The sequence below is a fragment of the Apium graveolens genome, chromosome 4 (assembly GCF_009905375.1).
Source record: "Apium graveolens cultivar Ventura chromosome 4, ASM990537v1, whole genome shotgun sequence".
Lineage (NCBI taxonomy): Eukaryota > Viridiplantae > Streptophyta > Magnoliopsida > Apiales > Apiaceae > Apium > Apium graveolens.
In genome coordinates this window covers 85,887,937-85,905,024 of record NC_133650.1, presented here as the reverse complement: position 1 = coordinate 85,905,024, position 17,088 = coordinate 85,887,937, and the positions used below count along the sequence as shown (strand labels likewise).

General features: G+C 35.2%; 1 protein-coding gene across 1 annotated transcript; it reads left to right on the top strand.

Moving 5' to 3' along the window:
• Nucleotides 1-1,095: 1,095 nt before the first annotated feature.
• LOC141718703 (uncharacterized) lies at nt 1,096-2,514 on the top strand. The gene has a single exon (XM_074521082.1). The coding sequence runs from the start codon at nt 1,096-1,098 to the stop codon at nt 2,512-2,514; it is 1,419 nt and encodes a 472-aa protein (XP_074377183.1).
• Nucleotides 2,515-17,088: the final 14,574 nt, after the last annotated feature.

Here is a 17,088-nt window from a genome sequence, read left to right as displayed (position 1 = left end):
ACTAGAAATAGTAGATACGACATCAGTGCTTAGACATCGGCATGTAATACACCCGATATTAAAATCATGTTTAACATCGATTTAGTAAAAAGCGATGTTGAATATGAATATTGACATCGGTTTCACATAGTAGGCGCACTACTAGATTTCAAGACCTATTGTAACACTAAAATTGTAACGGGTTTCATAAATAGGGGCCTATTGTAACACATGCATACAAAATTTACAAAATATAAGGTATATTATAACAATAATATTAAAAGCGTTAGATTCTATTTTATATGTTACAATAGACCCATAGCTATTGTAACGGTATTGTAACATGATTTTTCTATTGTAACATGTGAATTAAAAAATATTTAAAATTTGGTTTGGGAGCCATAAGTATTTCGTTTGGCGGGTTTGTTATTTGCTCTTGAAAATTGTTACCGCCTACTGAAAAATATATTCCCGGGTTGCCCCATTTCACTTTTTATCTTCCAAAATTGGCTAGCTAAAACCACAATTTTAACATCCCCTCATTTCTCCTCTTCTCATACCTAAACCTAACTCTACTCAAAATTAAAACAGAGCCAAAATCCAGGTGAAGCAATATTGTGAAGACTTTAAGGTAAGCCACATCCCTTTTGTATTGTTCTTTTTTCTTATCTATTCGTATCTTGAAAACTTATTTGTATTGAGATTGGGTATCTTGTTAACTAATTAGTGATGTTATTGTTCTTTTCCATGAATTATATCTTCTCAATTGTTAGATTTACATTTTAATTTTATGAATTTAACTTTAAATTCTCTAATACCCTAATCAAAAAATTGTTTTTTTGTGAACTTTTTTGGATACTATGATATTATCCATATATTAGTATTAATTATTAGGATTTCGGGTATTATATTTGAAATTAGTTTCATTATCGTGAGATTAGTTGTCACTTATTTGCAAAATAATAGTTGTTATGTTTTGTTATACTTATTTATAGTGTTATGTTTGCTAATTTAAGAAACTATGGATGCAATGATTGGTTTAATAATTATGTTCTGGGTCAAGTTTCACATTTTGTTTCTGAAACTCTACATTAGCAATAATTTTAACTTTAGGTCATGGATAATGTAAAAAAAGAATGGTGGAATTTTCCTAAATGGTCGGATGATTATGAAAATGGAGTTGATGACTATGTGGAAAAAACATTTGCTACACAAGCACAGGGAGATCAAATTTTTTGTCCATGTCATAAGTGCATATATCGTTATTGGTACCACAGACATGTAGTACGAGAACATATCATTTGCGATGGTTTTGTGCCAAGATTTGAGAAACACTTAGAGTCGGACAGCAATGTTGAAAAGCCAACTGGTGACAGTGGGGGCCAGTTTCAATTTTGTGATGATATGTATGGGTTATTGCATGATACTTTTAAAGGCGGACCTAATGAGGAGACAAAAAAGATTTTTAAGTTAATCGAAGAGGGCCAACAAGAATTATATCCAGGATGCAAGACTTTTTCTAAACTGGCCTTCACAATACGATTATTTCTTTTAAAGTGTGATCATAAGTTAAGTAATGTTGCTTTTTCTGACCTATTAGAGTTATTAAGGTCATTAATACCAGATGCAAAATTACCCACGTCATTTCGTGAGGCAAGCAATGATTTAAAAATGTTGGGCCTTGATTATATGAAGATTGATGCTTGCCCAAATAATTGTATGCTATACTGGGAGGAATGTGTTAATGATACAAGTTGTCATATTTGCAATACTTCGAGGTGGAAATCGAAAAGCACAACTGGAACAAAAAATTCTCGTAAGATACCAGCAAAAGTACTAAGGTACTTTCCTATTAAGAAGCGGCTGCAGCAATTTTTTATGTGTTCAGAAACTGCACGTTATATGACATGGCATGAAAATGAGCGAAAAAAGGATGGGATTCTTAGACATCCAGCTGATGGTACCGATTGGAAAGATTTTGATAAGAAATTTCCAAGGTTTGCTCAAGAACCTCGTAATATGAGATTGGGACTTGGAACTGATGGTTTTAATCCATTCAATAATATGAATATTCTTTATAGTACATGGTCAGTTATGCTCATCAATTATAACTTGCCTCCTTCTATGTATATGAAGTCAGAATTTCTGATGCTTTCACTCATTATTCCTAGTCCCGAGTCTCCAAAAAATGCAATTGATGCCTATATGCAGCCATTATTGAAAGAGCTAAAAGAGTTGTGGGAAACTGGAATTGAAACTTATGATGCTTCAAGTGATCAAATGTTTAACATGCGAGCAATACTACATTCAACTATTAGTGATTTCCCAGATTATGCAATGCTCTCAGGATGGAGCACAAAAGGAAAGACAACATATCATTGTTGCCATTATGAAACCCCTTCTACTTGGTTAAAGTACAGCAAAAAGCATTGTTACAGGGATTTTCGTATATTTTTGGAGCAAGATCACCCTTGGAGATATAACAAAAAAAAATTAATGGAAAGGCAGAGGAGAGAAGTGCACCTGTTCGCTTAACAGGGACTGCAATTTCTGTATTATTATCTGATTTCAAGAACTCTTTGGGAACAAAACAATCAAAAAAAATTAAAGATGACAATCCTTGGAGGAAAAAGTCTTGTTTCAATGAACTGCCTTACTGGAAGTATGTCAAATGTTGACATAATCTAGATGCAATGCATATAGAGAAGAATTTGTTTGATAACATTCTCGGAACATTGCTTACATTACCCCAAAAAAAATAAAGATCATGAAGATGCATGTAAAGATTTGTTAGAACTTGGAATTATGCCAGAGCTTCAACCTCAAGAATCTGCTGATGGTAAACGAATAATTCCAAAGGCACTCTTTTGGATGTCAATAGAAGAGAAGCGCACCTTTTGTCAAGTACTTAAAAATGCAAAAATACCACAAGATTGTGGTTCTAATATCAAGAGATATGTGCAAGTTAAAGAAAGAAAAATTCCAGGTTATAAAAGCCATGATGCGCATTTTATGATGAATCACTTACTTTCAATGGTTGTGAGTACAACATTACATAAAGATGTTGCTATTCCTTTAATAAGATTGAGTGCATTTTTCAAAGCTATATGGTCTAAAGAAATTGATATAGAAGATCTTGAAAGATTACAAACTGAGATAGTTGAGGTTCTTTGTGAGTTAGAACAGATATTTCCCCCTGCTTTTTTTGATATAATGGTCCATCTACCGATTCACTTTGTTGAAGAAATTAGGCTTGGTGGGCCAGTTGCGTCAAGGTGTATGTACTCTGTTGAGAGATATATACAAAAGTTGAAGTCATATGTTAGAAATAAGGCCCAGCCTGAGGCCTCAATGGCGGAAGGCTATCTAATCGAGGAATCTCTCAGATTATGTGCAAGATATTTGAATCAGAAAGTAAAAAATGGTACTGAAGATGTGAAATTTATCAATCAGTACCACAAAAACCTTTTCAGAGGGTTGGCCATTCTTTCAAAGGAAGGAGGAGGACAAGGCAGAAGAGATGTGAAGGTTATAAAATTGATCATAAGACATGGATGCAAGTGCAGCGCTACATTTTATTTAACTGTCAGGATGATGAAATTGATGTTAGAGTTCAAACTCTCCGGTCAACAAAAGCTGCAGCTAGAGTAATTAAGCTGATGGATATTAACAGCTGGGTTCTTAAATGGATTCCAGGATATAACGTGGCTTTGTAGAAAAATTAGGAGTTGTACAGCTGGCCGGTTTGAAGTCCGGGAAAAATGGTAGTCTGTTAGAAAATATACTACAAGAGGGTGTGAAAGGAAGACAAAGGCAATGTGAAATCTGCATGTGTTATTACTATAAATGAAAGTCAAGAAAACCTAGTATATGTACTGCTGCGTAGCTCCTGAAAATATGGTTGGTCACAGGCTAATATTAATTACAGGCATATGTAAGCAGTGATGCATGTATTTCCATGTGTAGTCTATAAATAAGACTTCTGCTTTGTATTGTAAAAAGTACTGAGTGAAATACTTGAATAAAGAAAAAAATAGAGCCGAAGCTCTCATATTAGAAAACAAAGGTTGTAGCCTTCTGTTGTGTTTAAAAGAACGGAAAGCTGTAGTCTTTTGTTGGAGAGAAAAATATATAAGTGTTGTGTGTCTGTTTTTATTTCCAAAATCTTGTTATACAATATATATTTTATATATTATATTTATGTTAAAAATATTGGAGCAAAATTTCTTTTATGTTTCCAACAAGTGGCATCAGAGCTAAGGTTCCGTTCGTGAAAAATGGCGATGATGGTGCTACCATAAATCCCGAAATTGACGGCTACAAATTACGGGAACTGGAGTATCCAAATGAAGGTGTTACTCGGTTCATAAGATAATTGGGATATTGTTGAAAGTGGTTATGACGAGCCCGTAGATGCTACCACTAAAGCGGCCCTTTCAAATGCGGAGAAGATGATTTTGAAAGAGACCCGGAAAAAAGATAAAAAGGCGTTATATACAATTATTCAAGGAGTTGACAAATCAACCTTTGAAAAAATTTCAAATGCAAAAATGGCGAAAGACGCGTGGGAGATTCTGCAGAAATCATTCCAGGGTGTCGAGAAAGTCAAAAAGGTTCGGCTCCAAGTGCTACGTGGGGAGTTCGAAAATTTGAAGATGAAGAGTTTCGAAAATATTGGTGAATTTGTTACGCGTTTGAAAACGGTGACAAATGAGATGAAAAGAAATGGGGAAAGTCTCGATGATGTTCGGGTCATGGAAAAGTTGCTCCGTTCATTAACAAGAAAATTTGATTATGTTGTTACTTCTATCGAAGAGTCAAAAGACTTGTCCATAATTTCCATTGATGAGCTGGTTGGTTCACTTCAAGCCCACGAGCAGCGAATGAACCAGTATGATGATGTAAGCCATTTGGAAAAGGCGTTGCAAAGTAAGGTGTCCATTGGTGACAGTTTTGGCAGTAGCAAAGGTGGCTTTATTGGTGGCTACCGTGGTGGACGAGGACGAGGAAGGCAGTCCTTCAATAGAGGCCAGAATTCTGAAGGGTATCAGCCATCTGGTCGTGGTCAAAATTTTAGAGGCCGAGGACGAGGCGGATATCAACAACGAGGTGATAAGTCTCAATATCAGTGCTATAACTGTAATAAATATGGTCATTTCAGTTACGAGTGTAGATCACCAAAGGTGGAAGAAAAAAGTCATTTTGCAGCAGCAAAAGAAGACAAAGATGTTGGCACTGCTATGTTCCTCACTTACAAAGGAGACGAGGAAAGCAAGAAGAATGTTTGGTATCTTGACTCAGGGGCCAGTAATCACATGACTGGTCACAAGGAATTATTCACGGAGATAGACGACACCATCAGCGGAGAAGTTACTTTTGGTGACTCGTCAAAGATTCTGGTGAAAGGAAAAGGTACCATCACAATCATGTCAAAGAAAGGTGAAAAGAAATATATAAATGATGTTTATTATATTACTGCATTGAAAAGTAATATTATCAGTCTTGGCCAACTTGTGGAGAAAGGATATAATATACAGATGCAGGACAATTCCCTCATTATCAGAAATCAAGATCGGGAATTGATTGCAAATGTTGAGATGTCAAAGAATCGTTTGTTTACGCTTGATATGCAAACGAATGTGCAGAAGTGCTTAAAGTCGGTCATTAAAAATGACTCATGGTTGTGGCATTTCAGATATGGTCATCTTGGATTTTCTGGCCTGAAATTATTGTCAAAGACAAAGATGGTGGACGGTTTGCCAGAAATCAACGAACCAGAAAATTTGTGTGAAGCATGTGTAAAGGGGAAGCAACATCGACAAAGATTTCCCGTTGGAAAATCATGGAGAGCCAGGAGGCCATTGGAGATTGTTCACACAGATATTGCTGGTCCATTTGATATCTCATCACTTGGAGGTAATAGATATTACCTAACATTTATCGATGATTTTAGCAGGAAAAGTTGGGTGTATATCATCAAAGAAAATTCGGAGGCTCTTGATAAATTCAAGGAGTTCAAAGCACTGGCAGAAAAGCAAAGTGGTCATTATTTGAAGGTACTCAGATCAGACAGAGGAGGCGAGTATACTTCTAATCTGTTTAGAAGCTTTTGTAGAGTACATGGAATCAATCATCAGTTGACAACGGCCTATACTCCTCAACAAAATGGCGTTGCAGAAAGAAAGAATCGCACTATTCTTGACATGGCAAGGAGCATGGTGAAAGCAAAGCACTTGCTGAGAACCTTTTGGGCCGAAGCCATTTTATGTGCAGTTTATTTGTTGAATCGCTGTCCAACAAAAAGTCTCAGAAATAAAACTCTGAATGAAGCATGGAGTGGTAGCAAACCATCAGTGGGACACCTCAGAATTTTTGGGTGTATTGCATATGCCCATGTTCCTGATCAGAAAAGAAAGAAGTTGGATGATAAAGGCGAGAAGTGCATATTTACCGGATATGACAAAAGGAGCAAGGCGTACAGACTTTACAATACCCTAACGAAGAAATTAATCATTTCTCGAGATGTTGAGTTCGATGAATCAGATTACTGGAGATGGAGCGAGGATGAAAGAAAAGTTGCTGGTTTATTTTTCAATGGCAATGACAATGACGGTGATAACCAGAACATTGAAGATGATGGAGATGATGATCAAACTCCTCCACCAAGTCCAAATCAACAAATTTCTGGATCGACACCATCCACGGGAGGAAGCAACAGCTCAGGGGAAGCAACTAGAAAAATACGGAGTCTGGATGATATCTACGAAGCTACAAGTCCAGTACAAACAACCTTTGATTATTCATTATTTTGTTTAATGGCTGAATGTGATCCAGATACATTTGAGGAAGCTTATGAAGAAAGCAAATGGAACAAAGTCATGGATGAAGAAATTGGTGCAATTAAGAAGAATGATACGTGGGAGCTCACGGATCTTCCAGAAGGACACAAAGCAATTGGTGTCAAATGGGTCTACAAGACCAAGACGAATCAAGATGGAGAAGTGGAGAAATACAAGGTGAGGCTAGTGGCTAAAGGCTACAAGCAGCGATATGGCATTGACTATGATGAGGTGTTTGCTCCAGTTGCACGAGTTGACACCATCAGACTTCTTACAGCAATTGCCACTCAGAATCAGTGGAAGATTTATCAAATGGATGTGAAGTCGGCATTTCTAAATGGTTATCTCGAAGAAGAAGTCTATATTGAGCAACCTCTGGGATATGTTCAGAAAGGCCATGAAGATAAAGTCTATCGTCAAAAGAAAGCATTGTACGGTCTAAAACAAGCACCGAGAGCGTGGAACACAAGGGTTGATGAGTATTTTCAGAAAAATAATTTTGTGAAGAGTCCGTACGAGCATGCACTCTACACGAAAACAAATTCAGGGGGGATATTATGATCGTTTGCTTATACGTGGACGACATGATTTTTACAGGAAACAACCCTGGTATGTTTGATGATTTTAAGAAAGTTATGACTAACGAATTTGAAATGACAGATATTGGTCAAATGTCATACTTTCTTGGAGTCGAGGTGAAGCAAAGCAAAGATGGGATTTTTATGTCTCAGAAAAAATATGCTGAACAGATTTTAAAGAAGTTCAGAATGGAAGAGTGCAGGTCAGTGAGCACGCCAGCAGAAGCAAGCATAAAGCTCAGAATTGATTCAACAAGGGAGTTGGTAAATCTGACATTGTTCAAAAGTTTGGTTGGTAGTCTGAAGTACCTAACTTTTACTCGTCCAGATATTATGTATGCAGTTGGACTGGTTAGTAGGTACATGGAAAAACCGAAGCAAGATCACTTCATGGCAGCTAAAAGGATTTTGAGGTACATAAAAGGTACACTTGATCAAGGTCTATTTTACACGCATTCTCAAAATTCAAAATTAGTTGGCTACTCAGACAGTGACTATGGCGGTGACTTGGATGACGGGAAAAGCACTTCAGGTTATGCTTTTCATATCGGTTCGGCGATATTCTCATGGTCATCAAGGAAGCAACATATAGTCGCTCTCTCAACATGTGAGACGGAATATATTGCAGCAGCAGGAGCAACATGTCAAGCTATATGGTTAAGTTATATTTTGGGCGAGTTAAATCTTGCAAAGGAAGGTCCGGTTAAACTTTACGTGGATAATAAATCTGCTATTTCTCTAGCGAAAAATCCGGTGTCACACAGTCGCAGCAAACACATCAACATAAAATATCATTTTCTTCACGAACAAGTAAATGATAAAATCATGGAACTGGTACACTGCAGGATGGAAGAAAATTTAGCAGATATTTTTACGAAGCCTTTGAAGCCAGACGTGTTTGAAAAAATGAAAAAGAAGCTCGGGATGGAAAGTCGAGTTTAAGGGGGAGTGTTAGAGTTCAAACTCTCCGGTCAACAAAAGTTGCAGCTAGAGTAATTAAGCTGATGGATATTAACAGTTGGGTTCTTAAATGGATTCCAGGATATAACCTGGCTTTGTAGAAAAATTAGGAGTTGTAAAGCTGGCCGGTTTGAAGTCCGGGAAAAATGGTAGTCTGTTAGAAAATATACTGCAAGAGGGTGTGAAAGGAAGACAAAGGCAATGTGAAATCTGCATGTGTTATTACTATAAATGAAAGTCAAGAAAACCTAGTATATGTACTGCTGCGTAGCTCCTGAAAATATGGTTGGTCACAGGCTAATATTAATTGCAGGCATATGTAAGCAGTGATGCATGTATTTCCATGTGTAGTCTATAAATAAGACTTCTGCTTTGTATTGTAAAAAGTACTGAGTGAAATACTTGAATAAAGAAAAAAATAGAGCCGAAGCTCTCATATTAGAAAACAAAGGTTGTAGCCTTCTGTTGTGTTTAAAAGAAAGAAAAGTTGTAGTCTTTTGTTGGATAGAAAAATATATAAGTGTTGTGTGTCTGTTTTTATTTCCAAAATCTTGTTATACAATATATATTTTATATATTATATTTGTGTTAAAAATATTGGAGCAAAATCTCTTTTACGTTTCCAACAATTGAGAGATATATCAAGTAAGAAAACTTATCAATTCTTTACTTACTCATACATGATTTCAAAGTTTATTTTTAATATTTACTAATATTTAATCATTTATATTTGAATATAGTGAACATAAGAATTCTCTTTGTGGCCAGAATAAAAGAAAATGGGATAGTTTTCAAAGCCATAACAAGGACTTCATAGATTGGTTTTCGGAAAAAGTGAATCATGAGCTTGAGCAAGGTTACCAAATACCAGATCATGTATTAAAATTGTCTCTGGGACCTTCTTAGATAGCTAAGAGTTATACTGGTTATTCCATTAATGGCTATAAATTTCATACAATGAAACGAGATATGAATTGTGTAACTGATAACAGTGGAGTCACTTTGATAGCTGAAACTACAAGTTTTTCAAGTAGCAGGGATAAAAAACCAATAGTAAGTGAGATTCCATACTATGGGGCAGTTGGAGAAATCATTGAGGTTCATTATCAAGGAGATTATAGTTTTGTCTTATTCAAATGTATGTGGTTTCATGCGGAGAAAGATGCTCATGGATTAATTCGAGTAAATCGTGATAGGTGTATTTAGAAGAAGGAGCCGTTCATTTTAGCATCTCAAGCACATCAAGTATTTTATGTTGAAGATCCCCGAAGGAAGAATTGGTTTTTTGCTGAAAAAATTATAAATAAGTTCTTAGTGGTTTAAAGAAGAATGTGAGATTTCTGTTATTGACATTGTTTAAATTTATATGCTTATGTTAATAAATATATGACATGTGTATTATGTATATTTATGTGATAGAAATAAAAAAAACTAGCACTTCATATTAAATATGTTCTATAATTTATTGTAATAATAATTTTTTAATGATTTGCAGATGAGAAAAAGGGGCATCCATGAATCTGACAATACTCCCAAGCTTACAAAATATGAAGAAGAGAGGCTAAAAAAATTAGCATCTAACAGAGAAAGAATGCAGGAAGCTGGCTTTAAGACTTGTTTGGCAAATAAGGAAATTTTCAATCAAAATTTCAAAGTTTTTGAGAATAGTGTAGAGCAAAATTCGCATGGCTCAGATTATGAGCCTGAACCAAATAAGGACCAGGACTCTGATGAAGAACTTATATTATTCAAAAATAAAGTTGTAGTGTGAAGGTACGTTACTATAATATTAAATTTCTAGAATAAAATTACATTTTATATTGCTCTAATTTTGAGATTAAGTAATTGGTCTATCTATGTGAATATCCCAGGGTTTAAACAAAGAGAAAAATTCAGGAAAAAATGTTATGAAGGACGTAGGTTTTCAATCATCAACCATGGGTGAATTTGTGAACTTGAAATCAAGAGAACCAAAAGCAACAATGGTACAACAAAACAAAGTGATAGAGCTACCTAAACAAAATCTGCAGAAAGCTGGTACATGTCAAGTTCGTGATGGAAAAGAAAAATTGAGGTCTGTGATGCAAAAAAAGCCTCAAAAAGTCCTTCCAGGATCTTTGACTTTGTACTATCAAATGCGAAAGAAGCAACAGATGGAAAAGAATAATGCAGGGGAAATGGAAAAGTTTTGCAATGAAGAACAGTTTGAGCACGAAGGCACCTAGCAAAATTTTGAACCAGAGCAAGAAAGTGGTGCTCATCCAGACACAAGATCACCTTTGTTGGAATTTAGTCCTAACATAAATTTGATGGAGGATCGTCGTATTGATAAGTCATTGACTACCGAAGTTGATGCCCATAAATATACAGAAGGATCAATTACAAAAAAAGGTAATGTAAATACATATTTTTTTAATTTTTTATTTGAAACCAATTACATTTTTATGAAAATATAAATTGTTATGTTTGGTTCTAGCTTTCACCATCAAGAAAACTAGAGGTCCTACAGTTATGGCGGAAGTACATAACCGTAAATATGAAGACCGTCCGCCGATTGTTTTGAATATATATGGTCAGCCAATTGGACCTACTAAGGAGGCTTGTAGGGAGTTAAGCAGATTCTTGGGTACTGTGGCTAAGGATTCACTGTTTGCACCATTAAACTATTGTGATTGGTCAAAATTTCCATCTAGACAAAAAGAAATGATCTGGAAATATGTCTTGCTAAGTAATTTAACCAAATTAAATTAATAGACTTGTGTATATCTTCTTTTTAATATTATGAAAATTAAAATATATACTGAAGATAAACTTTTCTGAAGGAAAAATATATGATTCCTGAAGAAGGTCTGGAGTGGGTGATGACCACTGTAAATACATTGTGGCGAGTTCATAAATCAAGGGTGAAAAATAATATTACTATGCATTTGATAATGATGATGAAAGATGGAAAAATCATCCGGAAACTATGTCTGACCAGCAATTCTGGGATTTGCTACAATACTGGAACATGGAGGAAATTGAGGTAATTTATACACCCTTATTTGAATGAAATTGAGGTAATCAGTAGTTTCTTGTTGAATTTTTCTGTTGTATGTTTGTAGGAAGAAAGTGTTATAAATAGATCGAATCGTAGCATGCATGATGATCCTCACACTTTGGGCCCCACTTCAATGGCAGTTTTGCGTTATGAATTGGTAGCTGTTGGTTTTGTTTATTTTCTTAAGTCATTGTAATATAATATTTTGATTAATTTTTATTACTGATACGTGTCTCAACAGCAACAAAAGGACCCAAATAAATATGTACCATCACAAACTCAAGTATACAAAGAGTCAAGAAAGAGAACTACTGGAAAGAAGTATTTAACAAACGCTGATAAGCCTATTCAAAATCTGGTGAGTAAACTGATTATAAGTTGAAATATTCGTTTAGCTTACATATGAAATACACATTGTCTTTGGATATTGTTTGATTATAATATATTATATTAAATTGTGGAACTTGTTTGATTATGGATCTGGAAGGTGTTTGACCCATTTTTTTGCTATATTTATTTAGGTTCTCACTTTTTTTCTTTGTTTTACAATGATTAATATTGTGTTTATCGCTAATTTCAATATTAGGAATTATTTTTTGATTATCGCATCTTGTTTTCATAATTTATTTTATCAAATCATAACTCGATTATTGCCCAGAATAAGATGATGATACTGCAAACTAAGCACCAGTCTGGAGAAGAATCAACTGAGGATCCTTACGATGAAGTGATGGGTAAGGATAAGCGCAAAGGATATTTACCCCTATATGGGCGAGGAGTGACTAAGTCTAAGCTTCAGAGTAAATAAAAGTAGTCAAGATATATACTTCCTGATGAGTTCTTAAAAAATGTCAAAGCAAATTTGAGTCATGAAGTTGCTCAAGATGTTGCATCTCTTGTACTTTCTCAAATAAAGGCGGCAAATCCTGATATTAGTCTCGTCATTCCGGAATTTGGGGTAGCTACAAGAAATGAGTCATGTGATCCAAATGGTGAACAAGTCCGATGTGAACATCGGGTTTTTTAAAATTCATTTTCCACCATGATTTGTTATTTTTCTAGCTTAGTTAATTTTTAGCGTAGTTGTCAATTTTTCACAAGGTTCTGATTTTTTGTATTAATGGCTTAATAAGAAATGCTTCCATTTTTTAGGGAAGTAATGTGCAGGGAAGCAATGAGCATGTTGATTAAGAAAATGAATGATAAATGGCCATTGATGCACCAGACTTTTGATGTATTAAGACTTGTAGCTCGTAGCTGTAGTAGTATGCAACTTTATTAAAATCTATGTTTTGATTTTGGTACTAGGATTTAATTATATTTGCATGAGTTGCTCGAGGATCAAAGTAAGACATGTGGATTCGAGTTGAGTGCCTAAGTTCATTCAATTCTGATCTCAATATTTTGTCTATCACAGCCTTTGATGGTCTGTCTACTATGTTTTGTAACAACTTTAAGGCTCAGCCTTCTTTCTAAATATATTTGATCTATTTATCAAAACAAATATTGGAGTATTTCTTTTATTGTGGCATTAATTTAATTGTATTTTTTATATTTTTAATCCAAAATGAGTATGAATTAGTATTAACTGGGTTTAAAATTTAGAATTATAATATAGGTGTTTAGAAATTAATATATAAATATATCCTCACAAAATAATAAATAAATAAATATTATTATAAAAATTTAGAGAAATGCATGTGTGTTACATTTGCATCTATTGTAATACTAAACATTCTATTGTAACATCTTTTTAAAATTATAAATGAGCATTATAATAGATGTAACAGCCGTTACAATAGCCAATATGCTGTTACAAAAAATCTATTGTTACGGCAGCAAATGTAATGACCAAGGTGGTGTTACAATAGGTTTATAGTAATGGTTTTTAACCATTTTGTAACAGTTTGTACCATTACAATAGGCCCCTAAATATAATAGTGGCGTTGTCTATGTTCAAAAATTAAAAAGGCCAAATATATGGATTTAATTTTTGGCATCGGTTAATTTTGTTAACGGTTGTCTATGCTCTTTTTTAAAAAACAATAAAAATTTACTTGTCTTTCCCCCCCTTTCCAGTACACTTTTCCCCGTTTAATTTTAACAAAATAATTGTTCCCTCTTTACACATTTCATTTCCCTCTTTCCAAAACCATCTCCCCTCTTTCCCTCTTTGCTCGCAGGCCCGACTCTCGCTCTCTCAAACATCGATGGAAACTCTCTCTCTCTCTCGAACCTGAACTTCATCTCAAACACCATGAATCTTCCTCATCTCTCTTTTTTTTCTTTCTTTTCTTTTCACTCCCTTTCGTAAACCCTAATTAGAAACTAGTACATAATCGACACTGAAATTGGACCTGATTAGGAACCAAATCGAGCTTCAAATTGGTAAGGTTAGACCTAAATAGTGGCTTTAGATCTTGGAAAGGGCCATGGGTTTCCTTTCAAAAATATCGTCGAGTTCTTGTGTACATCTCTCTCTCTCTCCCTCGCGCTCTCTCTCTCTCCCTCCCCCCCTCTCTCTCTCACCCCGTCTCTCTCCCGATCTTTTTTAGTGTTAGGGTTTCAGTTTATTCATTTATATTAAAGTACATTCTTAGCTAGTATAGTTCTATTATATATATTTAGGGCTTACCTACTGCTTATATTTTCTACTCTAATTTGGTGACTGTGAGGTGTTAATTTTATCGAAATTAAAAATCTATATGTCTTCTCGTAGACAACTGGTAATGATTAGTAAGTTTATTGAGTACTAAATGAGTTGTTATGTTTTTTTATTTTTGTATATTTATATTTGTTTGGGCTTAATTGTTGTTTATTTAGGCTAATAGGGATAGGGGTGTGATATGGTTATTGGAAATAATTACATGAAGTTGAAGGTATAATGGTTTGTTTTGCTGATATTTAGGTTTTGATATTGGGTAAAGAGGAACCTGAAGCGGCGGTGTCTCCTGCAATGATGTAGTACTAAGAATTGCTAAACGTGTCAATGGACTACCTGAGAGTGATGAAGATGCGAAATTACATGGAGCTACTTCAGTTGCATATTGTTCAATTAAGTTATTGGTGCCTTCACCACATGCTACTAATCTGATCGGAAAGCAGAGATCTACGATTAAGTCGATACAAGAGAGTTCTGGTGCCTCCATTCAGGTTCTTTCAAATGGTATATTTCAATTTTGGATAACTAGGTGTAGATTGTAGATTAAATACTGGATTACGCACCATTAGTGATGTGAGGGACTATTCTTAGCAATCACACACACACACATTTATATTATTTCTTAAAGAAGTTGAAGTCACCCTTAACTATCTTTGACAATGGAGGAGATTTTTAAAGGGACTAAGTAGTTTAAATGAGGTTTTTGATATGGTTCAGCTTGAATTCGATCAGTTTGGTCTTCATATTTATAATGCCAATGTGAAGCAGCTTCTTGATGTTCCTTGATATGAGTACTTTTCTTATCTAGGCCAGAAGACTCAAAGGGATGCAGAGATGTTGTTGGAGGATGAAACTGAAAAACCTGCCAAGCAATCATCTGAGCGTAATAGTTTGAATAAAGTAGTGAGTTGTTTGAAAAATGAACTAAATGTTGAAAAGGGCTTCCAGGATGAATTAGAGGTTGCGGTTTTCGAACTTAAAAGTAGCAAGACGGCCATTTCGGAGCTGAAACAGGAGAAACAAGATCTTAAATTATCTTTAGAGGAAAAGATTGAGGACTCTGTGAAGCTTGAATCTTATGTTGCTAGCGTGAAAGAAAGTTTAAAGTGTCTGCAGGACAATTTGCCTGTTGAAATAGGTTTGAACGAGAAACTGGAGTGTACAGTTCTGGAAATTACTTCTCAATTAGATGAGGCACAGGATAAGTTGCGTTTCTTTGAGAGTCTGGATGTCAAAATGATATACTTGCGGCAATTGCCTTCTAACCTTGATATCAAAAGGTCCTCGAATAATCTTTCAGTACAGCATAAGGATTGTGAAGAGGAGTATTCTCATCCTACAGGCCTGAGTTGTCAGTTAGCAGAAATTCATGTGCATGTATTAGCGACAGAGGTTACACTCACTTTCATTAAAACCCAGTATGAAAGCCTTATTGAGGACCTTGGGCTGCAACTTGAACAGTCCAAGGGGCAGCATATAGAGCTTCAAAAAATAAATTTTGATATAGAGTCACAGTTAAAGCATAGTTTTACAAGTGAAACTCATCTAAGTAATGAAAATGCAGAGTTGATGGTATCTGTTCACTGCCTAAGATCTGATTTAGAAGCATCTGTTATTGAAAACCGGGTCCTGTCGGAGTCTATTAATGTTTTAATGCCTCAGCTTGAGGAATTTAAAAGAAAGTCGGTTACTTTGGAGGCTGAACTTAATCAGGATGCTAAAAAAGAAAATGAAATAATTATTTTTAGAGAGATATTAGATGAACAGAAAGGTCACATAGCCCTGATGGAAAAATCTAATATTGAATCCTTCAAGTTGCAGAATCAGATTGATGATATTACCAGAAAGCTGTCTGTTCAGATCCTCAGAACAGAAGAATTTAAAACTTGTATGTTCATTTAAAGGAGCTTAAAGACAAAGCTGAAGCAGAATGTCTCTTAGCTCGTGGGAAACGAAGAACTGTCAATTAAGGTCTTGGAGTTGGAGGCCAAATTACAATCAGTATTCTCTGATAAGCGTGAAAAAACTATTGCTTATGATAGAATACAAACTGAATTGGACTGTGCAATATTAAGCCTTGAATGCTGCAAGGAAGAAAAAGAAAAACTTAAATTATCTTTGCGTGAATGCGTGGAGGAGAAATCTATAATAACAGCTGAACTTGCATTGAGAAAAGAACATCTGGAGAATTCTGTAAGTTCCATTGATAGCCAAGACGAAGTTGATGTGGACACAATCAAGAGCATATTTAGCAATGTAAGTAATGGTAAGTCAAGCTCTGTGGAGATTCATCTTTAAAGCTTTCCTCTGAGTACTTTGACCACAACAGCCACATGGATAGTGAACAATTTCTTGATACAAGGAGGAGATAAGGGTGAAGACTGAAATGCAGATATATAAGAATCAAAGGGATGCAGAGATGGAGCAAGCGAATGCGGAGTTGGCAACAAAGAAGGCAGTGTGGTCTCAGTCTGCTAAGATGGCACATGTGGAGGCAGATAAGGGGTCAACCATGAGAAATTCTATATGGTGGGAAGGTGCAGAATATTACTGGTGGAGGTGGATGTCGGTAGAGATCACCTACTAGTCCAGTTTCCTCTAAATTGAACAAGAATGGTAATGCAACAGATATGCTCAGGGGTCAGTTGGAGAAGGTGGTGGAAATGAAGCAGTGATATATGATAAAATCAGAGAATCTGCAGCCAGGTCAAGGGCAAGGAGGCAGGTATGGTCAGTTTCAAGTGAAATGAATATATCGTTAATGAAAAATGTTGAAGATGCAAAATGATACTTAATACTTAGTTAAATGGTTGCAGAAAAATTAACTTATGTTTTAATTTCTATGTGAGAAAAAATATTCATAAAAAATAAAGTATGACAGTAACTAATTTAGTTTAAAACCACTGTATTTAAAAGGGCTAAGCCAAGTCTGTTTCTAATGTTAGTTTTTGTGACGCCCTCCAAACCCGTGTCAGAAGTTTGGGGCTCACAACACACACCACAATATTTAAACCTGTATATAAAATATTA